We start from the raw sequence: 26,226 nt of genomic DNA on the forward strand, positions 1-26,226 counted from the left end.
AGAGAATCCCAAACCTTCTGTATACATGGGGCTGACATAGTTCTATACATTACATTACAGTAAATTTAAAATAATCTAAAATAAAGTTTTTCCCCTTTCCTAGGCAGTTTTCTAAGCTGCCATAGAAGGAAAATTAGTTTAAACATACTTCTGTTATCACATTTACCATAAAAATGTGGGGGGGGGGGGGCAGTTTCCATGCCTCCTAATTAAAGCTATAATTGTTTACACATTTAATAATTTTGGATAAGCATTTAAAATATTTTTTTAAATATTAAAATATCAAAAATATATTATATATTAAATATATTTGAATATGTAAAAATATCAAAATATTTAAATATTTATCAAAATATTAAAACATTTCAAAGTTTATCCCCTAAAGCTAAATCAATTGAAAGCTTTTTTACAAATATTAAAGGGATTCTCTAGTGCCAGTAAAACAAACCCATTTTCGTGGCACTGTAGAATCCTGGAGGTTTATAAAAACGGCATTAATTTCGCTTGCAGGGTTAAGGGTGATGGAAGTTGGCACCCAGACCACTTTAATTAGCTGATGTAGTCTGGGTGCATACAGTGTTCCTTTAAGTTGAGGCTTGAGTTGTCATTTTGTTGATTACTTTTATATATCTTTAATAAGGTCATATTTTATCTAGGGAATAGTTTCATAGTTTATGTTTATTATAGGGACTTTTTAAAAAATAGAAAATATACCTTTCATGGTAGGTGATGGTTTTCTTTTTTGCTCTACAATAAGTATTGTCTCTTCTGGGGTAGGTTTCTTGGGAATTTCCACAGAAACTTAAAAAAAGATGATTTATTATCTAAAAACGTGCTTACTTATTCAAGTTCTATTATGTACTTATTATGAAATATGACAATGAAATAAAAAACACTACATATACAAACATAAAATATGGAAATTACTTCTAACTTCTACTTCTAACAGAGAATAATACTTTTCCCACAGACTTTTTAGTATTTCCTTCTCTATGGAATGTTTCTAAAAGAGTTTAGTATACACTATGGGTTAGTTAGTACTCTATAAAAAAACAAAAAAAGTAAACAATCTTGAGATGATGCGATACCTTCCACTTCATGTACTTCTTCTTTTTTGAATCTTGTTTTCTGTACTTTCTCTTCTCTTTCGCGAACGTCTATTAGTTTAAAGATATTAGTTTTGATTTAAATGTTAATTAGAGTTGGTTATTCAATGACTACTAAGTTACAATAAATTGCAAATAATATACCTTTTGTAGTAAAGGTGTCTTTGGTAAATGGTGCAAATGTCAGAATTTCTTCTGGAGCAAGTCTAGATGCGTCGTCCATTGCTTAAAGAGATACACATTTTTTTTTGTATTTCTCACCAGTAAAAATGTTTTCCTAACTAGTAAAGGAATTATTTGTGATGGTGTACCTTTCTTGGGATGAGGTATTTCTTTTCCGAGAGCCATAATTGGCAGTTTTTCATCCTTTGCTATTTTCTTTGACACTTCCACTACTTTAAAGAAATTAATTGTGGTTTAGTATTTTTACTTTTTTCAATCCTCTACTACTTCTATAGTTGCAAAAATAATAAACTAAACTAGTTGATTGCTAATGTTTAAATGTTTTTTTATACCTTTGGGAGGTGGGACTGCTTTTTGTTTTGGAGTTATGATTATGATTTTTTCTTCCGGGGTAGGTTTTGGTGGTGTCACAGGAACTTAAAAGATATTAGTAAAATGTTTATATTAGTGAATGCTCAAAATAAAATGTAAAAAAACAAAAACTGATAAGATGTTCACATTGCTAAATATCTGACGAGTAAAAAGAGGTGTTCTACCTGGAGCTGATGGTGCAGCTTCTTTTTTAGTCACAAAACGTTGAGTTTTTCTTTCCTCAACTGCTTCTTGAGGTTTCTCAGGTGCTTTAAAGATATTAGTAAATTTCGAAACTTAGTGCGTCAGTGGAGCAAAAGTAGAAAGACACAACACAGACACATTTACTAATGTCACCACCGAGCAAGAACAGGGATGTACCTTTCTTTGCTGCAACATGTTTCTTTTCGACAGGAAGAGGAGGAGGAGGGGGAGGAAGAGGCAACTCCTTTTCTTGCACAAATTCAATCTCTTCAGTCACTTAAAAGATATTAGTTTTGCTTAAGATATAGGTAATAACATAACATGAAAAACAAAAACACAAAGAACAAATGACTGACTCGTTCATTCTCTAAAATTGCTAATAGACCCATAATACATTACAGTCAGCCAGATTGTTATTAGTAAAAGTGCAGATGATAAATTATTACTTAAAGGAATGGTTCTAGTATTAAAACGTATTAATATATAATCTAGAAGACAAAAAAATCTATACATTGTGAAAGCAATTAATCATTCGTCACTGTAATATTTAATTTGCATATTGTGATCTGACAATGCCAACACATTAAACCCTTAAGGACGCATGACGGAAATTTTCTATCATAATTGCATTTTTTCTGATGCTGTGTCCTTAAGAGATTAAAAAAAATCTAATTAATTTACTAGCACAGTGTAATGTGTTTATTTTATTAGATTTCCTAAATGTCTCTGCTATGGATGACTAAATAATTAAAGATTAACAAATACCTTCATAAGCTTCATAAGCTTCATAAGCTTCATAAGCTGTAGTTACTTCCTTTCTAGGAATTAAGACAGGTGCTTTCTCTTCTACCACTTCCTCAAGAACCTCGGCCACTTGAAAACATTTTAATTGAAAATGTTAACTAATACCTAATATTTAATTCACATTATACAAAACTGTGCTATTTTTTGTCTCTAGCTAAAATACCTTCAAAATGTGAAACAATTTCTTTATGCGCAATAGGTGTGGGTTCTCTATCTTTAGGGACAATCCTCTTAGATACTTCAGGAACTTAGGAAAAGAAAAGCAGTATTAATAATACTTGAAGCAAGGAGTGCCAATGCTTAACTTGCTATAGGCAGATGGGCTACACGAAAATAAAATGTTGAGAGTCCCACTCTATTACTTAAGTTAATAAAATCAATTTCTTAAATTTCAGGTTATAGAATCTGACTAGTTTTACATATGCCTAAATTACTGTGTATTAAATAATATACAATACACATGGCGATATAAGTATGAAAAGATTTAATACCTTTAGGAGGTGCTTCCACTTCTTTCAAGGTGGGTATTTTCTGTTTTGGCACAGTTGCAGGCACTTTAAAGATATTATAAAAACTTAAGTACCCAAAATCTTTACTACAAGTAGATATGCACTATATTATGGACAATGGCCAACCTATAATGTCCTAGCAGCGATAAGAAAGTAAACACTATCATTTTCAGAAATTATATATGGGATACAGTATAATATATGAAAGATAGACTTAGGTTAGCCTGTTATTTACCATATATAGCTTTTTACTACAAACATCACATAGACATTGGGACAGTAAATGAAAATATTTGTTGTACCTTTGACAGGCGGTACAACTTCTTTTCTAGTGGTCCTGGTAGGTACTTTTTCTTCAGGCACTGTTTTTTTTAAAGATATTAGTGATATTAACATTTTCTGCTTGCACACAGAACAACATGTAGACAAGACAGAGACAATAAGAATGGAATGTATACCTTCTACAGGTTTTGTTTTCCTGATTATAACTGGAGCCTTTTCTTCAGGAATTGTCACCTTAGGGGGTTCTATCATGTAAAAATATTTTGCATATTTTAGCGTTTTGTAACTTCTATGGGATATTAAAATTACAACCGACTCACTGTTATGGGTGCGAAATATACCATTTGTAAGGCATTAAGTTGAACAAATAGTTCAACAGCATGTTTTATATTTAAAGTTTGCTTAGTTGTTCAGTTTAAATGTTTCATTAGCCAAAACTACCTAACAAAAATATAAAACATACTAAGACTAGAATTATTTTTTTTTTTAGGTGAAATGTATGCCAGATTAAAACGCAAACACAGAGATTATTGAGACATTAATGGAATAATATGGGATGTTGTGGCACTTTGTTATTTAAAAAGAAGAATCAATCACGAATATTGTAATTTAAATAACAGACATAACACATAGACAAGGCATGACTGACTTTCAAAGATGTTAGTAAAAGAAGAGATTAAAGATTCTGTGGGCTTATACCTTTTACAATTGGAATCACTTTTGCTTTAGGCAAATCAACAGGTTGTTCAGCTTCTGGCTCCTTCAATTTTTCTGGCACTTAAAAGATATTATTCCCATTTAGAAATGTTCACATTCCAATTTTTATATCATTAAGAGAGGTGATATTTTTATGAAATGAAAAATTTTGATAAGACGTGTACAGTAACTCAGAATAGTTTCATCTTTCTGATATAGTACTTGTGACACAAAGTACAATGCAACATTCAACACATAATAGTTTTAAAGACAGAAAGCAAATATTTAATCTGGAATTGTTAAGCCATTTCCCACTGCTCATTGGAATAAATTAATAATTTAATTTAAAAAAAAACAGCAAAAAAAAACTATTTTACAAGTGTTTACTATGATGCTATCATATATTATTTACTAGCACCTAATACATCATACTATATGACGCTGCCATTCCCTATGCAATTTACAAAGTTTTTTGTATTCTTTGCTTAGGTTTTGTTGGTTACGTTCGCTCTATACTATTCTCCATATGTGTTTCTTAATGTTTATTTCGGAACTCTTATTTTCCTAACTGACTTCCTTTATGAATCATCATGAATGGAGGTTCATGTTGCCTGAGTGATACCCAACCTTGTTCCTGTCATGTTTTTTCGTCCTGTATAATAAATGTAAATGCTGAACCTGTATAATAAATGTGATTTCTCCCTCAGGCCCTTAGCCTGAACACCTATTCAATCAGCAGTTTTAACATAAGCCTGATCGAAGCAGAGAGACAGAAAACTCAATAGTTTGTAGTGGATTACATTTTTTTTTAAACAAGCTTAGGACATTCCAGATTAAACATATGACTTTAAGAATCTTTGGAAGATTAAACATATATACCTTTGGCGGGTGGAGCTTCTGGAACAAGCTTTGAAACTTTTTCTTCTGGAGTAATTTTCTTTGGCACTTCAGGCACTTTAAAGAACATCAGACTCATTTAATGTTACATCCAATAACAACCAAGAATAATAAGATGACACAAAGAACAAAAGACCATGACAACAAATAAACAAACAAACCACTGTAGAACACTTAGCCTTTTTGGATGGAGGACATAAATGAACAAACACTACATAAATAATGAAATTGCATAGACATAACTGAAGCGAAGAAGAGAAAAGATACAAAGAAAGAACAATAACATTTGACATAACACAACAGACATTTTACAGAATTGTTATACCTTTCGACGGAGGTTCTTCCGCCTTTTTAGGAGCAACTATTGGTTCTTTCTCCTCTGGGACAAACCGCTTACGTTCAGGCACTTTAAAAATGTTTAAGACATTATAAGAGTTTTGGAAAGAGTAGTTACACAAAGATAAAAAACACATTAAACATAAAGAGACACAACATAGACATTATGTGTGACCTAAGTTTTTTTTTTTTTACTCGTTTTGTAAATATGAGTATTTATGGATATACCTTTGGCAGGCGGTACCTCTTCTTTTTTAGGAGTAGGTACAGGCACCTTTTCTTCAGGTACAGGCCTCTTTTTCAGTTCTGGCACTTTAAAAACACATATTTTATGCTTAGTCCTTTTAAGAACTACTATACATACAATAAAGAGATCAAGAACACTATACACTCAAATCAATACACAGACAACTTATTACTAATAAAAAAAACAAAAGGACTTGAAGAGGCTGTTAGAAAAAAACATTACATACATTTATGTTATATAATGAACACCAACACTTCCAGTCAGATAAAATACTAAAATAACCCCCTCCCCCACCACACACACACACACACACACACACACACATAAATCAACTGTGGATTTTGGAATGTGAAATGGTTTCTTCTTTATGTTTAATAATACAATGTTGTGATTATTACAATTTACAAAGCATTATAGTATGTTGCTTTATTTGAGAATGAGTATAATGGTATATGAATATAGCACTTCAAGGAAATATTCAATGTACCTTTAAAAGATGGAGCTTCCTCTGCAACTTTAGGCTCTGTGGGAACTTTTTTACGTTTCTCTATCACTTTAAAGATATAGGATTTTATGTTTGTTTTTGAAATTATATATATAATAAATGTATTAGTATAAAAGACAGATGCACAGTAAAAAATCTTGTACATATTTTGATGTTCAACACACACGACAACATAAACAATACACACAGGACAAGGGTGTGATTTTTATAGCTTGAAAGAAGAGCATCAATATACCTTTGGCTGGTGGGGCTTCTTCTTTCTTAGTAGGTGGGATTGGTACTTTCTCCTCTACTTTTTTGGCCACTTCAGGAACTTTAAAAACATCATATTTATTTATAAGAACATTGTTGCCAGCTCAGCTGATGCAACATGTGTACATGACATCCAAACATACAACAACAAGTAGTATCACATCAAAAGAATGTTCTGTAAAGATATCGTTCACTAGAGATCTAAAAGAACTTTTGCTTTCTGTTGATTATTGACGTTTTGGCAAAGTAAATCTTAAGAGTAGTGTAAAGTAAATATAGTCTTCGTAAAATGATACTTGCGAATATTAATTATATCAACATAAAGACACACACCGTTACAAAATAAGTTGACATGAGAAATGTAACAAATGTAAAGAAACAAGATGATTGAACGTAAGACATTTAAATATACAACTAAAGAATATTCTACCTTTGGGGTATTGGACTTCCTTTTTAGGAATTATGTGTTCCTCGGGAACAACTTTCTTGGGAATTTCAGGCACTTAAAGAATAAGATATACATCATTTTAGCTATTTGTAGAGTGAACAATGTTTTCGTTAGGTTTCAAAAGGTGAGTGAGTTATACCTTTGGGAGATGGGACTTCTTCTTTCTTAGGTACAGTAATGGTAACTTTTTCGTCAGGTGCTACTCGCTTTTGTACCTGTGGCACTTTAAATATATAATATGATTTTGTTTTAGGGTACTTCAAAAGCAGATAATATATTTCAAATGTTAAATATCATAAGTAGTTGTGTAATAGATTATGTACTGATAATATCCTATAAGGACATAGATATATATTATACTGTAGACCTTGCATCTAAGCAGATGCTACAAACAAGATATATGCCTTAATTTATCTGGCTATAGTGTGGGTATAATGCTTACCAATATATTTATTGGAACCTAAGCAAGCTATATATTTGTAAGATGGTTAGTAAAATATAGTAATTAGCCCAAATACAAAGATACAATATTGAAAGGATGTTTATCTACCTTTGGCTGGTGGAGCCTCCTCTTTCTTGATAAAAGGAGTTGGTACTTTTTCTTCTGGTTCAGGTTTCTTTGGCTTCTCTGGCACTTAAAAATATATTATTTTTGGTTGATTGTTAAGATTTTTTTTAAAGTAAGTGCACATATTTTCAGAAAGAAGAACATACATCTGACAGCACAATTACAAAACTACATTCAACTACATACAAAAATACAAAAATAAATTAATAGATTGTAAGCTTTTTTTGACCCAGACTTTCTTAACTTCTTGTCGCTGTTAATATTTTGCAGGACAACCACTGGTTGTCAATTATTCCCATTCTATGGTTGTAGATGTTGGCACTATATAAATAATAATAATAATAACAACAATTATGCACTTAAGTATAAATATTACATATTCTGACTTATTAAAATAATATTATTTCTTTTAGCTAAAAGCCTAAAATCTTATACAAGATAATGCTAGATATGTTAATTCTATTTTTTGCTAGAAAATGAGCAGAGAAGCCATGTGTACAAAAAAGATGTGCATTGCCTTCTCCATCAAATTACATATTTTCTAATATATTATCAACTTAATGGAAAGATACATTTATAAAATAAATGTTTGCCTTATTTTTGTGTATATAGTGCTATAGGAACTAGAGTATAATCTTTCTTTTACTCCTCTTCAAATGGTAAAATGTTGACTGACAGATTCTGTTTCATTTGTGAATTCAACTCATTACTTGAGTGAAAATCTATCTTTTTAATTAAAAAAAAATAACCTATGTATTAGAAACAAGACACCCACAACAATCCCAAGATCACTGGTACAAACAAACAAACAAAAAACTATGGGTAAACATACTGCTAAACATTCAATTCACTGCTATCAGTTCAATACTCCTACATTTTTAAAATTAGATTAAGTATTTACTGAGAAGTAAGATAGGACTAAGGCTAAGTGTGAAAAATAATTGTATGTATGAACCATTTTATTTAACATATATGATAATCAATGTAAATATTTAATTTGAGGTGGTTGTTCAGGATGGACTAAATGGCAAAGTGTCACCATAATAGATTAATTTGTGTTACATTAATTTAAAATGCAAGGATTCTAAATTCTTGAAGGGACACTGGATTGACTGGGAGATAGATCATCACTAGTGATCTCCCAGGGATAGAGCAAAGCTGCAGTGTGGAGATGGCCTCACTGCTGATTAAGAGGTAAGTGACTTACACTACTTTAAGGAAAAATCATAATAACACATGACTTTAACTCAGCTTACTCTAGTCCATTAAAACCAGATGGCATGTAGACAACATAAAACAGTACCAACAGTGAAAAAAGATAATCTATAAAGATAGATGGGTTATAATAATTTGGTTGTAATAATGTGTGCTATATACCTTTAGCATCTGGTATATCCCTTCTTGGTGGCTCCTCTCGTACTTTCTCTTCTGGAACGGTTTTCTCAATGACCTTGGAAACTTAAAAGATATGGCAATTTTCAGCTATATCAGATGCTACACAGAACCCAAGATCCATGAAAATGAGACAACATGTAAGTGGCACAAACATTAAAGTAAAGATTGAATTATTTGGTCATTCTGAAAAGATGATTTTATTAGTGATGAAGATGAAGGCATTGTTGCCTAAAGAGTTTATAAACAAAACAACATAAAAACAAGCAACAACAACACACCAATGAAGATGAAGATATTAGTCATAAAGAAATAACAACAAAAGATTATGCAAGATTCTATTGAAGTGAAGGGTTTATATACCCTCAACATGTACAGTTTCTTCTTTCTTAAAGATAGTTAATGTCTCCCCTTTTAGAACAGGCTTTTTGGGCTGAAGAGGTTAGTTTACTTAAGACTTATATTTAATATATGTATACATATATAAATCACGTAAAAGACAAGACAACAAAATGCCCTAGTAAAATTGACTCCCCTATATGCAATCTATAATCAAGAATATGTTATAAGTGAAAAAGCTGTACATGGGAATTTGGGTTAAATGAGAGGCATGGAATACCCCATTTTGTCATTGCATGGAAGATGAATTTAATATGTCTGCTATAGAGCAGTACTTGATTAGTAATATATTAAACTAAACATCCAAATAAATGGACACCAGACTTTTCAGTGATATCAAGTACCTTTAGCTGGTGGAACTTTTTTAGGAATGGCAATGGGTACTTTTTCCTCCGGAACAGGTTTTTCTGGTTCTGGTTATTAAAATGATATCTGGTTATTAACTATTTATTACTATCACATATAATCATACCATAAGTAGGGCACCTATAAAACATTACTTGTTAGTAATATATTGGATTAAACATCAAAAAAGATTATATATTATAATTATATATTTTAATGATATATGCCTTTTTTATTTTATATATTTACCTTTAATTGGTAAGATCTTTTTAGGAACTTCTACTTTTTTAGGAACAGCGATGGGAACTTTTTCCTCTGGGACAGGTTTTTCTGGTTCTGGTTGTCAACAAGATATATATATTGTATTGGTTTGACAACTGTATATACTAATACATGAAATTACATTATATGTAGCAGTACTTGATTATAAAACAGTACTTGATTGGTAAAATATGGCACTGAGATTCCATAAATATGGTGACTATTTATTTTTTAATACTTTCATGTACCTTTAGCTGGTAGGATTTTTTTAGGAACTTCTACTTTTTTAGGAACAGCAATGGGTACTTTTTCCTCTGGAACAGGTTTTTCTGGTTCTGGTTGTCAAAGAGATATATATTTATATATATATTTATTGTATTTGTTTGAGAACTGTGAATACTATTACATGAAATTACACTAAATGTAGCAGTACTTGATTATAAATCAGTACTTGATTAGTAATAGTAATATGATGAATATCCAAAAATATGGTGACTTTTTTTTTAAATAATGCCATGTACCTTTAACTGGTATAACTTTTTTAGGAACTTCTACTTTTTTCGGAGCTTCTACTTTTTTAGGCACTTCTACTTTTTTAGGAACAGCAACTGGTATTTTTTCTTCTGGAACAGGTTTTTCTGGTTCTGGTTATTAAATAGATTATATATTGCATTTGTTTGACAGCTAACAACATTAGGACATAATATCACACAGAACAATAAAAAGAAGATGGTTACTTTGATAAACACGTGTACAGCCATATTGCTAGTTGTAATTTCACCTATCTAATGAAATACCTTTCTCAAGAAGAACTTTTTCTTTCTTTGGAACAACTGTTGGTATTTTTGGTTCAGGGGTCACCCTTTTAGGCTTTTCTGGCTCTTTAAAAATAAGATGTGCATTTTAAGAACACGATAGAGGCTAACAGACAAACACAGGAGACCATAACATACAGAGCGTTAGACACAAAACAAGAAAATGGAGTACCTTTAGGAGGTGGAACCTCCTTTTTAGTAATTGCTACTTTCCTTTCAAGGACAACAGCAACAGGCTTCTCTGGTGCTTTAAAAACATTAATAACAAGACTAATTTTAGTGTGCTTGTGAATTCACTTTGCAACATTTGTTTAAATAGAGGGGGTTTGTTTTAATTATTTTTTTAAAATGATTTATAAAAATAAATAAATAAATAAATAAATAAAATCTATGAATTTGTTACTGAAGTTATGTTAAAGAAAATTATAGGTAACAATTAAGTTTAGTGTTTTGCAGTTAATAACATTTCGGTGACATGAAGACAAAGAGGGTGACTATGGAAGACACAGAATGAGGTAGAGGCTTGTACCTTTTTCTTCATAAACCACTTCTACTTCTTGATAGAATCTTTTCTTTTCTGCTGAGATTTCAGCTTCAGGCTCCTCATAAATTTCTTCTTCTGCTTCATAAATATGTTCTTCTTCATATGTTTCTTCTCTGGCTTTATAAATGTGTTCTTCGTATGCTTCTTCCACTTCATAGACATCTTCAGCAGCTTGTTCCACTTCATAGAATTCTTCAGGAGGTTCTTCTTCATAAACCTCTTCTGGGACCTCTTCATAAACCTCTTCAGAAACATGTACTTGTTCTTCATAAGCATATTCTTCATATGCTTCTTCTTCTTCTGGAGGCTCTTCCTCATAAACCTCTTCTTCTGCTCCTATAACTTCTTCTTCATAGGTTTCTTCTCGTTGCTGAAGGATTTGTTCTTTTACTACAGCCTCTCTCTTTCTGTATACTTTTTCATACACTTCTTTTTCTCTATAGGCTGGCTGTTCAATTATTTGGTCTGGTTCCTCTTCACCTTTCTCATCAATTATTTTGGTTTCTTTTATCTTTCTGGTCACAACTGACACTTTAAAAACATATTTTAGAATCAATACAACTGATTTTCAAACTCAGAATTATTTTAAGGTTTATTGTATGATATTTTTTATCACAAATTAAACAAAAATCTGATTAATTGTAATATACTTGAGGAATTTATTTAGAAGTTAATAAAAATATAGATTTTTTTAAAGGTACAAATTGCTGGTGAACTGACAGGGCCTCTATTTAATATTGTCGAATAAGCTTTTCAAATGATTTCATAGTTTTGGATAACATTTTAAAATCATCCCCCCCCCCCAAATATTAAAATATACAAAAGTACATTAATATATCAATGTATATTTTTCATAATATCAAATAATTGTAAAAGTTTAGAAACAAATATGAAATCGATTGAAAAACTTATAAAATAATATTAAATTGAGGCCATTGTCCACATAAAGTTAGGAAATATATATTAACTAATTACCATATTTTGTTTTACCCTACTACTTAGTATTGTTATTGCTTTTTATGTTGTAAAATGACAGGTCTTACAATTAATTTTTTTGTGAATGTTAATATTTAAAAAAAAAATTAAATGTTGTACATGCTGTATTTGAGTTTGTCATATTCTAATGAATTCACATTTGAATAATTTTAGTTAATTTTATGTATGTATCATATATTTTGATAGCATTTCAACAGATATGGAATTTTGGATAATATAAACATTTTTATATCAGTCCTTTATTACTAGAATAAATTTGTAATATTATTTTCCAAAAAAATTGTTTACGTTATGTTCTATGTTATGTAACACACAATCACATTCCTGCCACAGCCAGTGTATATACCTGAAAGTGGGGTAGTGACTTCTTTTTTGGCCTGAATAATTGGTCTTTTTTCTTCTTCTTTTGGTTTCTTTGTCACACCAGGTACTTAAAAGAGTAATTTAAAAAAGAAGATACATTGTACACAGACACACATTAGTAAACATATAAAACTAAAATCACACACAAGTCTTCACTGCAAGGTATTTTTGTTAAGAGCTCAATGTACCTGCCGGAGTTGGAGCTTCAACTTTTTTGGAACTAATGCGTATCTTGTCTTCTTGTTTTTTTGGAACTTCAGGCACTTTAAAGAAATATTTAAAGAAATATTTATAAGATATATAGCACATCTCTTGGTGACACCAGTTGGCTCAAAGATGTAAAGAGGAATGTGTAAGAGTATATTGAAAACATCAAGTGAGACAGACAAGAACATATAGGACAAACTTAAAACATCAAGTGAGACTGACAAGAACACATAGGACAAACACAGTTAACATGCTTACTAGGATTTTTCCTCTTGCGTAAATAAATGTAATACTTTTTTTTAAATGTAATTTTTTTAAAATTAAACGCTTAGTAATAATTATTAGAAGCAGCAATATTATTGTGCACAACTTGTTTTAAAATACATATGTTAGTTGATGTTTGTAAAGCACACTATAAAAAGGCAATAGTTGTTGTGTTTAAATTCCCGAGATATACCTTTAGCTGGTGGAACTTTTTCTACTGGGGTGGGTTTCTTCTGGGCTTCAGGGACTTTAAAAATAAGAATTTTGTATAAGAAAATAGCCTGGAAGCATTACAGACAAAACATACAAAGACATACAAAATGTAAAAATTTCATTTTTATTTTGAACTTACATAAAACACGTAGGAAAGACAGATAATAGAGGCCATAGAACAAATTCATGTTCAGCAAACAGAAGAATTCGTACTACTAATATTGATTTGAAGATAAAAAGATGTAGCAAGATAACCTCTTCAACACCTTTTTGATTCCGTGAACTGTTTATTAGATGATAATCACTAGTGGAAAGAATCTCAACAATGATTTTCTTACCACTGTATTGTTAAACTGTATAAGAGGGAATGGGGTGAGCTTATTCCACATAGATGTATACAGCTTTGGATGAGTTCATACTACATCAGTGAAAAAAATTGGGCTCAAGGAGCTTGTGTTATTTTCAGTTAAGCTGATGGCAAAATAAAAATTTCTGAAGGCCTCTAGCTGAAAACAAACATGACTTATATAAAGTGTTCTATTGGGTTGATGGTGAAAGTTAATGTGTCCATAATGCACATTTTCTTCTATATACAGATGAAATAAATCTATCTACTTAATTAGTATTAAATAAACTATGATAAAGGAAATGTACACAGGACAGACACACAGCCTGAACTAATGTACCTCTCAATGGAGGAGCTTCAGGTATTTCAGGAGCAGCAATGGGTAGCTTTCCTGCAGCTTTTGGTTTCTTAATGACCTCAGGAACTAAGACACAGTAACACATCACAAATCACGATTAAAAACATTGACTAGCGACACAATAAGATGGTAAGAGAGACATCACATGTCACAAGGAACACTACGTAGAAAACTGACAAACCAGAAATACAGACAGACAGTGTCTCAATTTCAAAAATAAGAATAGAAGTTTTTTTCTGTCTTTATTTTAGATTTTTCTGATTGGGTCTGAAAAATACCTTTGAGTGGAGCAACTTCTTCCTTTGTTGGAACAATTGCAGCTGGTTTGTCTTCAGGAATCTTTCTCTTAGGCATCTCCGGAACTTCAAAATAGCAATATGGTGCAATGAATGTCATATTTCTAGTACTTTCAGTAAAGTTTACACAGATAAAAATACTAAGAACATACAAACAGAAACACCTAAAAACAGCAAAGACGTACACCATATATAAAGTTAGATGCTTGTATATGAGGGGTAAAAGAAGTCTCACTTTAGGAAGCCTGGTGAAATTATATTACACCTACTGAGTAAAACACTCAGGTATCTAAGTTATGTTATCTAATGTGTATTACAGGGTATGTGTGTTTTAAAACAGAACGCTTGGTAGAGGAAGATATTAAAAAAGTACCAAAGCCACTTATGTTAAAAAGCAACTACATAACCACTAAACGCAGCATGCCTGGCTCTTCTAACTATACATATAATGCAAACAAATGGACTATTTTTAACTCGCAAAACCCCAACGCCATCAACAGAATAAGCAATAGTGATGAAACTTCTACGGTTTCCTCAGAAGTAAATGTGGAAGCTATTTGTTTCTAGTTTTCAAACCAGGTAGTGAATAGCATTTTGGCACAACAACTTATTGTTTCCAAACTTGGGTCTCTACATGACTCTACTGTGACTCTATGTGAGACATAAAAAGGGTAGAACTTAAAAATACCGTAATACTAATTTTGTGTCAATATCCACATACTAATACAATATTAGCAGTGTGATAATAAACTCTCTATTCAACTTAGAGTCTGGACTGCATGCTACCAGAGCACATATATAGTGAAGGCAAGCAAGCATATTTTGGTTTTAGCAAATGTAAAGAGTGACACATAGTGAACGTTGAGGAGCTTAAAATATGTTTAAAAAAAATAATAAATTAATCTACCTTTTGAAGGTTTGACCTCTTCTTTTTTAAGAGCAGGGGTTGGTAGTTTCTTTGGTGCTTCAGGAACTTTAAATACATTATTTTATATCAGAAATCATTTAATTTAATATCAACAGGTTTAAATGTAAATTAAGAGTTTGAACTGATAGTAATGCTTATACTACAGTTACATACTAACTCAACATATATTCTTGTATATATACGTTCTTCGCACACACATCTACAACAGACTTATTATAAGGTCACAGTCAAACAGCCTTAAAGATTTAGATATCTGCATACTGCAGATTGTTCAGCATTGGAAATGGACACACCAACATTAAACTATGTATCAATAATATACAAGTAAAGTGTGTTAAGGTGCTTCTTACAAATTATACAATGGGGGTAAGATCCACAAACACTGATATGTGAAGTGTTTCCCCCCAAAAAACACAAAGTGACAAATACAGAATAACGAACAATCAGTGTACATTAAATCACCAGTGGTAAAAAGTGTATGGTATTAGAATACAAATACAACCATATAAAAAACTGTATTCCACAATACATAAATATAAATAAAGCATATAAGGTGCTTAAATTCAAGAGTGGTGAAACCAAATGGTAAAAAACACACTGGCCAGCCGAAACTTGTCTGCTGCTTTTATTTGATATTTTGTATTTCGTGTATTACATTTTTCGGTGGCCAGTGTGTTTTTTTACCATTTGGTTTCTCACCCACTTGAATTTAAGCACCTTATATGCTTGTATTTATATTTATGTATTGAGGAATCAAGTTTTTATCCTGCCTAAGCATCTGATGCCCAGTTTCCTGTTCAGACAACGAGGATTTAGTAGCCAGTACTGGCACCTCTGAGCTTAAAATACAGAGCCTGGGATGGCTCTGGGCCATGTGAGTGAGAGGCCAACTGCTGTATTTTACACTGTACTTTGTTTTAACAGTACACACTATGTTGTTTTAATCTTGTTTTTAGGTCTTCTCTGTTATCCCAGTATCTGCTAGTGATATGGTTGTATTTGTGTTATAATACCATACACTTTTTACGACTGGTGATATTATGTACACTGATTGTTCGTTTTATTCTGTATATGTATCAATAATATTAGGATAGCTATCTACCTTTAGATGGTGGCGCCTCCTCTTTTTTAGGAATGCTGGGCACTCTCTCTTCTGGTACATGCTTTGTGGGCACTTAAAGAATATTACATCATTTCAGAAGTTGTAATAAAAGATATAAATAAAGACAGACACGTACATCACCAAGAAGAGTATAGAAGCTTCTAATAAAAACAAGAGACTTTTTAAGAAACACAAAAAGAATGTTTGTTGCCAGAAGACACTTTCCTCGTATCAGACATGGGAGCTTACTTTTGTCATATAATAAATGAGTTGTAATAGCATATTTTGATGGGTGTTAAGACCACATTTAAACAAGGAAACTTTCCAGTGCCGTACACAATATGTTGACAGGTCTAATCTCTCATCTAATAAATTGTATGAAATAATATCCTTTACTGGTTGTACCTTTAGATGGACGCTCTTCTTCTATTGTGGGAGCAAAGTCTGGTACCTCTTCATCAGGAGCAGCTCTCCTTGGAACTCCAGCAACTTTAAAGATATTGTATAGGCTTATTTCAATTTGCTCATGATAAAAACTGCATTATGATAAATGCAAGCACAAGCGTCTTAGAACAAAAATAGTTTTAATGCTCACAAGCAAGTTTAGTGTTTCTAAGGCAAAGGTTACCTCTTGTTGGTGGTTCCTCCTTTCGTGGTACAGCTGTAGGTTTTTTCTCCTCTGGAACAGGTCTCTTGGGAGCTTCAGGAACTTTAAATACATATATTTGTTTAAATTAATCTAAATTTCATTTATGCAATTATGGCATAAAAAGATAAGATTAAAGAGAGGTTCAGCAACACATCGACATGGATGGACATACAAACTTTACAAACATTTAAATATGTACAAAAATTAGTTTATTTGATACACTATGTTATTTTTTGGTATTGTTAACCTGTAGTCCATTTTCATAAAAAAAAAGTAATATTATTTGCACGGATTTTAAATTTGTTATAAGGGTATTTAGAAAAGCATCTATTTTACAAAATTATTAGTCAACACTGCAGACCTAAGGGTCCTTTTATTTTAGTATAGCCTGTTTAAACCCCCCCCCCCCCAAAAAAAAAAAACCTATGAAGAGTTACAACATGCAAACATGACATAAAAGAACACACAGATACAATTCACAGAAGACAAGAGACACACACTGAAGACTAATGGAAGAGATTAGTAACATATAAGTGAAAGCTTTAACTTTGTTTAATTTTCAGGTTACTTTTCATTTTGACTCTTCATAGTACCATTCAGTAAGTGCAAATGGTGGGTTGACAAAATATTTCTACATTTAATACTCCTGTTTATGTCTTTATATACCTTTAGCAACAGGAACCTCTACTTTTGGGGGAAGGGCAACTGGCACTTTGTCCACAGAGATTGGCCTCTTTTGTGCTTCAGGCACTTTAAAAAATACATTAATTTAGTGTTAAATTTCTAATACTAGTTCTAAGTTGCAGATCTTCTCTATAAGAAATCATGTATATACTAGAAGCAAATAACCCAATAATACAACAAACAGGCTTACTTAGTAATGCCTCATGCCATATAGTGTCAGGCTAAACAAAACAGATAACACATTTGACTTTAAAATATTTTAAGTTGTATACCTTTAACCTCAACTTCTGCCATTCTATGAATTGGTTCTTCTGGTCTCTTGGGTGCTTCGGGTACTTTAAAAGATATTAATATTTAGTATTTGTTCCCACATGCTTTTGATCTAAATTGTAAATTATAAGAGTCCCACTAGCAGTAAAGTCATCCAGTGGTCAGTGCAAAAAAGCAACAATTAAAAGCTTTTAGACTTAAGCTTTGTGAAAAGTTAACATACAAAAAACAAAACGATCACAAACAAATAACATATGCAAGATTTATTTTTTATTCTTTGAATAAAAGAATATTTACTTACCTCTCAAAAACACCGATTCGTACATTTTAAAATAAATGCATTGATAAGTATTGAATTTGAACTAAGCATAAAAATGAGCTATTTTATTATGTGCACTAGAGATAAACGAGCCATAATTTGTACGAACAACAAATACAGAAAAGACACACGTTAAACACAAAACACACCACATATATAAAACCATAGTGAATTTGTCATTCTGTAATGGTTAATATATTGTTTGTAAGCGGCAGAATGCAAAGCATAAGTGCGTAAAAATCCAAATGTCATAAAGCTGCATTTTCATGATACCTCTGCCTGGTGGTGCCACCCTTTTAGGGACGGCCTCAGGTACTTTTTCTTCAACAACCGGTCTCTTTGGCTTTTCTGGCACTTAAAATATATTATATGCTTTTAGAATTGTTGCCATTTACATACAAAGACGCATTTAAATATGCTTTAGAGTAAGGACTTCTAGACATGCATATATTACATATATTACAGATATGGTGATTGCAAACAAAACAAACACATATTTGATGTATATATATAGAGAGATGTACAGGCACAGATATAAGAATAATACAATTAGTCATAAGAACAGCTTAAGGAAGACTGGAACACAAAACAACTAATGTTGAAGGTGTAAAGAACAAATGTACCTTCTGCTGGTAGAACCTCCTTTTTAGGAGCAAATGGCAGTTTTTCTTCAGGAACTTTCTTTGGCACTTCAGGCACTAAAGAAATTCATTTCAATTGCTTTAAGTTCTATATTATAGCCTATGAGTAACATGTACTAATGTTTTGTAAGACAATAAACTATGCCAAACATAATGTAAAAAAAAAACAAAAAAAACTTTCAATTTGATACCTTTAGATGGTGGAGCCACTTCTTTTTTGGGAACGCCTACACGCAGTTTTTCTTCAGGAGTAATTTTCTTAGGAGCTTCAGGAACTATAAACATATTAAACTAATGAATTCCCATTTTAATGCGTTGGGGTTCTGATTTCATGCCTTCATGCAAATGCAAACTGCGTGTTATGATGTATTGTATTACGATGCTTAAACACAGATCAGTTACTTAAGAACATAGAAGAAGACAAAACATAACAGAATATAACAAATGTAAACAAAGAAGACATACACTGATGCTTTATCTAGCCGGTGACATTAAAGCATTGAACAAACAAAAACAACTACTGATTATTACAGACAAGGACAATCCAGTTTTACACGAAATACATGGAAGATTAGAAAACGTAGAACTCCTGCGAACCACATAAAGACGGAGCTTAAGAAGGTTTAGCACAATGCAAGTTTATGCAAAGTATTTTCAACATATAGACACAACAGACAAAATAAGCCACGTGTACAGCCAAGAAATAAGTTGCGTGCGCATACATAGGGTTCTGTATTTTTTTGAAGCCAAGGTGTATTACACAGAAAACAGTGATACCTTTAGATGGTAAAACTTCCTCCTTTTTAAGACCAGTTACAGGCACCCTTTCTTCTGGTACAGGCTTTCTGGGAACTTCTGCCACTTTAAAAAAATATTATTTAATTACAATGTTGTCCTTTTATGAAGGATGTTGTTTTGCAAGAATAAATTAAAGAAAGACTCAGCAGCAGCCAGCAACCACTTAGCTTATCGATTTTGCCAATCTTTCCATTATTTTTTGTTTTAATGCTATAGATGTCCCAGGCATGTTTAGTTTTGGTTATTGTATTAGGGTCTACATATAATGCTTACTAGTTGCTGATTTTAAACTCAGTTTTGCGTTACTGTTTTAGCCCTATAGGCTAAAATGCATAAAAGTTTTAGTACTGACATTAAATTTAATTTCTTTATTAGCCTCTACCACTTATGTCCAATGGTTATTATATTATCCACAAGCCTTTCACTGAAAAAAAACCCTAAAAACAAAGACATTTCTGGCGGTACATTTATACCATGCATTCTCTAGTTCTTATCCAAGTATTTAACAAACACAGCCTGTGTGCTGATAACAAAAGACAACAGATAACAACTGATGAGATGTTAAGAAGCAAGTCTGAGTAAGTGCACAAAGAAACCAGCACCACTTTGTATACCTTTAGGTGCTGGAACAGCTTCCCTTTTAAGGGCTGCAGCAGGTACTTTCTCTTCATCAATAGCTCTCTTTGGAAACCTCGTCACTTTAAAGATATTGACACACTTAAGTCATGCTACCTAGTGCAAACAACATTGCGTTTCCATAAAATGTTCCTTAGTGTTCTAAAGCTGGGCTGTCCAGTGACCTAGATGGCCACATATGAGTGTTTATTTGGTGTTTAAAATATACCACCAGCTAATTTATCTGAAACATTCATGGCGTTATGATAAAGTTGGTCCCTGAACAGCTCTGCTACTAGAGTGTTATCAAACAAAGAATTCACTGTACCTTCAGAAATCTCTTCCTTTCTAGAAACAGATATAGACACTTTTTCTTCTATAGCAGCTCTATCGCGGACAGATGGCACTATTGAATAATGAAAAAATATATAGCAAAACATGTATATAACACCAAGCAAAGATTGAACTCTCAACTGTGTATCTCTAAATTACATTCAAGAGTTTGTAAAAGATTTTCCTTAAGATGATAAACATTTTTATACTTTAAATGTAGTAGGTGAGACGATACAGATGGATAAAAGAAACGGACAGGAAAAAGACAACATAAATGTGACATGAAAATAAGAAAATAAGAAAACAAGAAAACAAGAGCTAGAGACTTATACCATAAAACAGCAACATACAAACATGTATAGTGTCAATGAGTGGTAAACATGAATGGCAATCATGATTGATCCTGGTTTCGACATACCTTTGCCTGGTGCTGCCTCTTCTTCTTTTAGAGCAAACTGGATCTCTTCTCTCTCAGGTACTGAATAAAATAACATAAGAATATATTATTTTTTATTTCATGTTACAAAAATGTGTAACCATTAAAGATATGTCAAAAGCACAGATGAAGACGTGACTCATATAGAAGCTAAAAAAAGATTAATGAGCATTTAAAGGGCAGTTTAGTAACAGCTGTAGATGATCCTCTTGTTTTTGTTAATTGTTATATATTAGGATATATTATAACTTAAAGTAGCATCAAAACTTCATCATAGTATAACCATACAGTTTATGAAGTTTTGTGGATATTGTAGCTCGTTTCCTTTTTGATTAATTTTTTTCATAGCCACAATATCCAATTTGCCATTCATACCTTTTACAGATGTAATTTTTTCTTTTCTACGCATGGAAATAGAAATCTCTTCTTCGGATGCCCATTTTCTTGACTCTTGTACTTAAAAAATAACGTTCATATTTAACGATTGTTTATAAAGTCCTAGTGTTGAAGTACTGCACTGTACAAAATTGTTTTGTATTAGTATGTCTGATATATTTTCCCTAGTGTTTAATCAAGCATAGGTAGGGCTAGTTTTAATGAGGCTTTGCTCTATATTCCATGATGCTATCATAATACTAATGGGTTTTAAACTATTATTTAAGATACATCCAATATTAATGCTACTTTTTTAATTACCTCTCTGTTCTTCAATCTCCTCATAAACAGGGACTGCTGTAGGTTTTCCGGGTACAGCCTTTTCTTGTACTTTAAAAAATATAAACATATATATTCATATTTACATATAAATTACACTAAAGAAGCAAAAGGGTATCAATACAAAACACAAAAAAAATTGGGGACGGACAAAATATTTACATTATGTTAAGTATAATAACTATATTACCTCGTGCCCTGATCCCGGCTTGCTCTTGGCGGCTCACGGAGGTTCTTTCAAATTGCTCGTCAACAGGTTTCCTGACTACAGTAAGATCACACAATAAAATGACTATATCTACAAATAAATCTATTTAAAGCTATAAAAAAATTATGAATTTGGGGCATATTAACAATTACAAACAAAATCAAATTGTTGTTTTCTATATATATTCTGTCCACTGATCCATTTATAACAAATGTTGCGTGATTCAGTTCATATTACCAAATCAGCACTCATGAAAAAGTTAACGAAATAACAATAAATAATTTAAATTAAACTTAAAAACATTACATTTTGATTACACAGGGTATGCATTCTTCCTTTGAAAACATAATTATAATCTTAACTACAAGTTCTAAGCACAAAAAGTACTAATTATGTGTTAACTTGTGTTTCTTATTTTTCACTTCATTAGGACTTGACTTCTTATGTACCTGCTGCAACTCCTAGCCTTCTGCGTTCAACGTCTTCTATCCTTCTCTGTGGAATGTCCTCTTCTACCACTAAAAGGAAATTTCAAACAAAAATGTATTGTAGATTCCAAATAGTAGTGTGTTTAGAACAGAACTGTCTTGATATCACAATAGATTTACTTGGATATATTTGGAAATTCCTTACTGAATGAGTGTGTAAAGTGTGCAGATTAAGATGAATCAGGGATTCTATAACCATTTGTGAAGAGCGTTAAAATAAGTAATTGTACTTACTACACAATGAACAGAAGGAGTTACAAGTTCAAATACAAAAAAAAGCATAGATAGCCTGAAGATCAAATAACCTAGATTTAAGATAATAACAGTACAATATCAAAAACATTAAAAAAATCAGTTGAACCAGCCCCTTTAATAAAAAACAAAATAACGATCATATACCTTCTTTTAAATAATGTTCTCTTTTTTCTTCATAATATTCTTGTTTTTGCTCATAGACTTCTTGTTCATAATATTTTTTTTCCTCTTCATAAACATGTCTCTCATAGACATCTTCTCTTTCTCCATATTCCTCTTCATAAGCTTCCTCCTTCTCATAAATCTCTTCTTCTTCTTGATAAATAGGTTCAGGTTCAGCATAAACTTCTTCATAAATTTCTGCTTTTTTCCGGGACACAGCAACTACTTCCCTTCCCTTCTCTTCCCTTTTCCTGGTTGGCGCGGGAACTTTAAAACATTTACTCATGTTAAAAGACAGAAGAGATTTCTAACAAAGACATTGTTAAGAGGTAGAACATAAGAGTAATTGCTGAAAGTTAAAAAGTTAATATACTGTATGGTAATACAGCTTAAGGTATAAAAAATTGCAAGATAAACCATATTTTAGTACCAAAGTAGAGTGCAATAAAAAAGTTGAACACTACTTCCGGTGCCAAGTAAAATATCTTATTAAGATATCTTATCCTCATAAGGTAAGAGAAAAGAGATGAATTAAGACGAAGCATTATAAGAACATAATACATGAATGAAAAATACAATTACAAAACAAACACAAAGACTTAAACACTTGAAGATTCTATGTAATAAATCACCAACATCTGCTGAGACACTTTTTATGTGAATAAATGTTTAATTAATAGAATTTATTTTATGTCATGAAACCCCTTAGAAAAAAAGAGTTCCATACAATATGCAAAACTATATTGAAATATAGTCTGGGAGTTTACTACACAGAACCATCAAAATATAGCTTTATCACAAAAATAAAGACATATGTATGCGACATGTATACCAGCCGTAATACTAGCTATTTTCAAAATATATTTTTAGAGTTTTTCACCTAAAGGGGCTCCCTCTAAATTCCTTAAAAAAAACTAAGCCAAAAACATTTTGCCCAATTTAATATTTATTTTATAGACCACGGAAGAATGAAAAGTTAAGTTGACCCTTCCAGGAACAAAACCTATAATTCTGAAATTTGAACAAGTACTACAACTTGTGCAATAGCAAACCAAGTAATGTCCCCATAAAAATATATTTATTGTTTATATTAAATGCTGAAACATATAAAATACTTGTAAAGGACTGTTTGGTGCTTACACGGACACAACACATAAACAGTGAAGACAATAACAGGCTGTAATTCATTTTTAGTATTGAAGGTTAAAGAGTATTTGCTTGCCAAAACACGTTACATGCATGGTAAGAAATGATGTTGAAGATTTTTGTTCTTTGTGGCTCTTTTTGTTTCTGATTTTAAATGGTAGGAATACATATAAAAAAGATGTGAACATATTAAGTGCATTAAGAATAGTGTAAGGCAGATTAAGATCAATACATGGACAAAAACATACATTTTAGAGTGTACACACATGGATTAAAAACAACAATGTTTATTAGAATCTTGATGTGCTTGAGATTCTATTGTATCACATGCGGTGTATTAACCTGTTTGATAATTGTTTTTGGTTGGTTATACAATGCATGGACCCACTTTATCTATTGAAGCATGATGAGAAAGCTCTTTTTGTTTAATTTTGTTTAATTGCTGGCCATATAAATGTGACTGTTTAGTGTGCAATTATACATTTATTTTTTTGCCACACAGAACACATTATAGTATCTAGGCCTATCTGTTTACCTTTAGCAGGAGGAGCAGGTGCAGGAGCAGCAGGTGGTGCTAGGACTTTTTGCTTCCTGCCAACTGCAGAAACTTCGATAATATGATAACATATTTACAATGTATGCAAAATATACTACATGAATTTTCTTTTTCATATCATCCAATGTTATCCTACTGCATTATAAGACAGTATAGATAGTTCTTTTAAATTAAATGTGTATGTTTCTTACTCACAATTTGGTTGCATTAAGTAGGAGATAACTCCATAAAAAGAAGACACTAAAACACACGTGTGGACAATCCATAAAAGACAATGAATACAGATGTCCATAATACAACACCAGATTGACATCCATTGGGACATTGAATAGGTACAACATTTAGTAATGCATGCAAAGTAACTGTGATTTCATTTTTTTGGAGGGGGGAGGGAGAGGGGAGGGTAAAGGGGGGTAAGGGGATGGGGAATGGGGATAATTTGTAAGAATTTGCCTGGTATTAATTTAATTATTTCCAATAGTTACACAACATTTAACCCTGTCTCTGGCCAATGATTTGTGGGGGAAAACATAAACATGACAGTCATGTTAAATACATTATGTAATGTGTGACTTTTACATATATCTGCCGTGATATAGGCAAATAATGTACAGGATGCAAATGAACATAGTAAAAACTAAAATACCGGTAGTATTACATTCTGGATTTTAATAAGGCTTGTTGCGTAGTGACCACAGCAAGTACCACTACACTGCAGTGAAACAAGAAGTAGAATCAAGCTTAGAGGAACTATGTGTGTAAGTCTCTTTATGCATACTTACTTTTACGTGATGGTATTTCCTCTCCAACATCTGGTACATCTCTAGGAACTTTCACACCAGGTTTGGGCACTGAGAAAAATTGTAAGAGGTAAATGTTTAAAGTGACAATTGAGATAGTCAGAGTGATGCCTTTACACTGACTCTTGGTATTGTTACTGATGTGTAGGTCTCATGTCATTTTAAGGGATTACACTCGGTGATCTACAGTCTACCATCTAGGGTGAATTCATTAAAATAAATAATGTACAGGATTACAGCATGTGGATGAACTTAAAGTTAGCAAAATCTGCAAGAATAATACAAATCTGTTTTCTTCCAAAGGAGACTCAATGTGCTTAAGGTACTCTCTCAGAATTTATCTAATTGTCTGCTAGATATTACCATTATATATCATCATGGTATTCATTTTATCAACCTCAGCTGAAAATCTGGCACTGCTCGGAAATGAAGTTCTAACTCAGAGGTTTAAAAGGATGTACTCCTGGTACACAAGATACATCGTTAAAATTAGAGGGGAAAAAATTAAATAATCTCCCATGACTAGGCTGACTGAAATAATGAAATGTAATTTAAAAAAATATTGGTTGCTAAAGAGAAACCTAGTAGTGATTGTCTAAATGGGAAACCTAATATTTTAGTAGATTGACATTTTTGTTTAGTAATGGACATTTGATGCTCAGACTTTTTTTTCGTTAATACATGTGTTAATGTATGATCTTAAAAAATGCTTGAATTGTTATACCTCTTGTTCGTTTCTTCTCTTCTGGTACAGGGGGTGGAATGATAATTTCTTTGAATAAATACATAAATACCCATTTATTATTTGTATATATTTTATTGTGAGGTTTTTATTTTTTATTTTTTTTTATTTAAAAGCCACTAAATCTTTTTAACCTTTGCTTTTAGGAGCAAATTTTAAAATCTGATACAATAGAATGAAATGTGTTTGTTAT

At 31.8% G+C, this 26,226-nt stretch overlaps 1 protein-coding gene across 1 annotated transcript in view; it reads right to left on the minus strand.

The window, feature by feature from the left end:
* The window catches only part of TTN (titin), a 244,075-nt gene that overhangs the window by 114,417 nt on the left and 103,432 nt on the right, over positions 1-26,226 (minus strand). Inside the window, exons 106-159 of the mRNA XM_063429784.1 lie at positions 25,274-25,342; positions 24,471-24,542; positions 22,772-23,056; positions 22,334-22,402; positions 21,867-21,941; positions 21,659-21,727; positions 21,338-21,418; positions 20,945-21,004; positions 20,522-20,599; positions 20,193-20,276; positions 19,558-19,641; positions 18,972-19,055; positions 18,763-18,837; positions 18,413-18,493; positions 17,823-17,885; positions 17,533-17,616; positions 16,846-16,926; positions 16,623-16,706; positions 16,218-16,289; positions 15,095-15,160; positions 14,170-14,253; positions 13,874-13,957; positions 13,168-13,221; positions 12,692-12,766; positions 12,487-12,570; positions 11,130-11,675; positions 10,773-10,847; positions 10,583-10,666; positions 10,307-10,429; positions 10,034-10,120; positions 9,774-9,860; positions 9,524-9,592; positions 8,766-8,846; positions 7,371-7,454; positions 6,960-7,043; positions 6,803-6,874; positions 6,356-6,433; positions 6,103-6,168; positions 5,597-5,680; positions 5,358-5,438; positions 5,015-5,089; positions 4,139-4,216; positions 3,616-3,684; positions 3,460-3,519; positions 3,140-3,202; positions 2,812-2,895; positions 2,610-2,717; positions 2,022-2,120; positions 1,826-1,909; positions 1,622-1,705; positions 1,418-1,501; positions 1,251-1,331; positions 1,089-1,157; positions 715-801 (exon numbers count right to left, since the gene is read on the minus strand). Of these exons, the coding sequence (XP_063285854.1) occupies positions 715-801; positions 1,089-1,157; positions 1,251-1,331; positions 1,418-1,501; positions 1,622-1,705; positions 1,826-1,909; positions 2,022-2,120; positions 2,610-2,717; positions 2,812-2,895; positions 3,140-3,202; positions 3,460-3,519; positions 3,616-3,684; positions 4,139-4,216; positions 5,015-5,089; positions 5,358-5,438; positions 5,597-5,680; positions 6,103-6,168; positions 6,356-6,433; positions 6,803-6,874; positions 6,960-7,043; positions 7,371-7,454; positions 8,766-8,846; positions 9,524-9,592; positions 9,774-9,860; positions 10,034-10,120; positions 10,307-10,429; positions 10,583-10,666; positions 10,773-10,847; positions 11,130-11,675; positions 12,487-12,570; positions 12,692-12,766; positions 13,168-13,221; positions 13,874-13,957; positions 14,170-14,253; positions 15,095-15,160; positions 16,218-16,289; positions 16,623-16,706; positions 16,846-16,926; positions 17,533-17,616; positions 17,823-17,885; positions 18,413-18,493; positions 18,763-18,837; positions 18,972-19,055; positions 19,558-19,641; positions 20,193-20,276; positions 20,522-20,599; positions 20,945-21,004; positions 21,338-21,418; positions 21,659-21,727; positions 21,867-21,941; positions 22,334-22,402; positions 22,772-23,056; positions 24,471-24,542; positions 25,274-25,342 (4,923 nt within the window). The remainder of the gene's footprint in view (positions 1-714; positions 802-1,088; positions 1,158-1,250; positions 1,332-1,417; positions 1,502-1,621; positions 1,706-1,825; positions 1,910-2,021; positions 2,121-2,609; positions 2,718-2,811; positions 2,896-3,139; positions 3,203-3,459; positions 3,520-3,615; positions 3,685-4,138; positions 4,217-5,014; positions 5,090-5,357; positions 5,439-5,596; positions 5,681-6,102; positions 6,169-6,355; positions 6,434-6,802; positions 6,875-6,959; positions 7,044-7,370; positions 7,455-8,765; positions 8,847-9,523; positions 9,593-9,773; positions 9,861-10,033; positions 10,121-10,306; positions 10,430-10,582; positions 10,667-10,772; positions 10,848-11,129; positions 11,676-12,486; positions 12,571-12,691; positions 12,767-13,167; positions 13,222-13,873; positions 13,958-14,169; positions 14,254-15,094; positions 15,161-16,217; positions 16,290-16,622; positions 16,707-16,845; positions 16,927-17,532; positions 17,617-17,822; positions 17,886-18,412; positions 18,494-18,762; positions 18,838-18,971; positions 19,056-19,557; positions 19,642-20,192; positions 20,277-20,521; positions 20,600-20,944; positions 21,005-21,337; positions 21,419-21,658; positions 21,728-21,866; positions 21,942-22,333; positions 22,403-22,771; positions 23,057-24,470; positions 24,543-25,273; positions 25,343-26,226) is intronic.

Source organism: Pelobates fuscus, chromosome 8 (assembly GCF_036172605.1).
Source record: "Pelobates fuscus isolate aPelFus1 chromosome 8, aPelFus1.pri, whole genome shotgun sequence".
NCBI classification, from domain to species: Eukaryota; Metazoa; Chordata; class Amphibia; order Anura; family Pelobatidae; genus Pelobates; species Pelobates fuscus.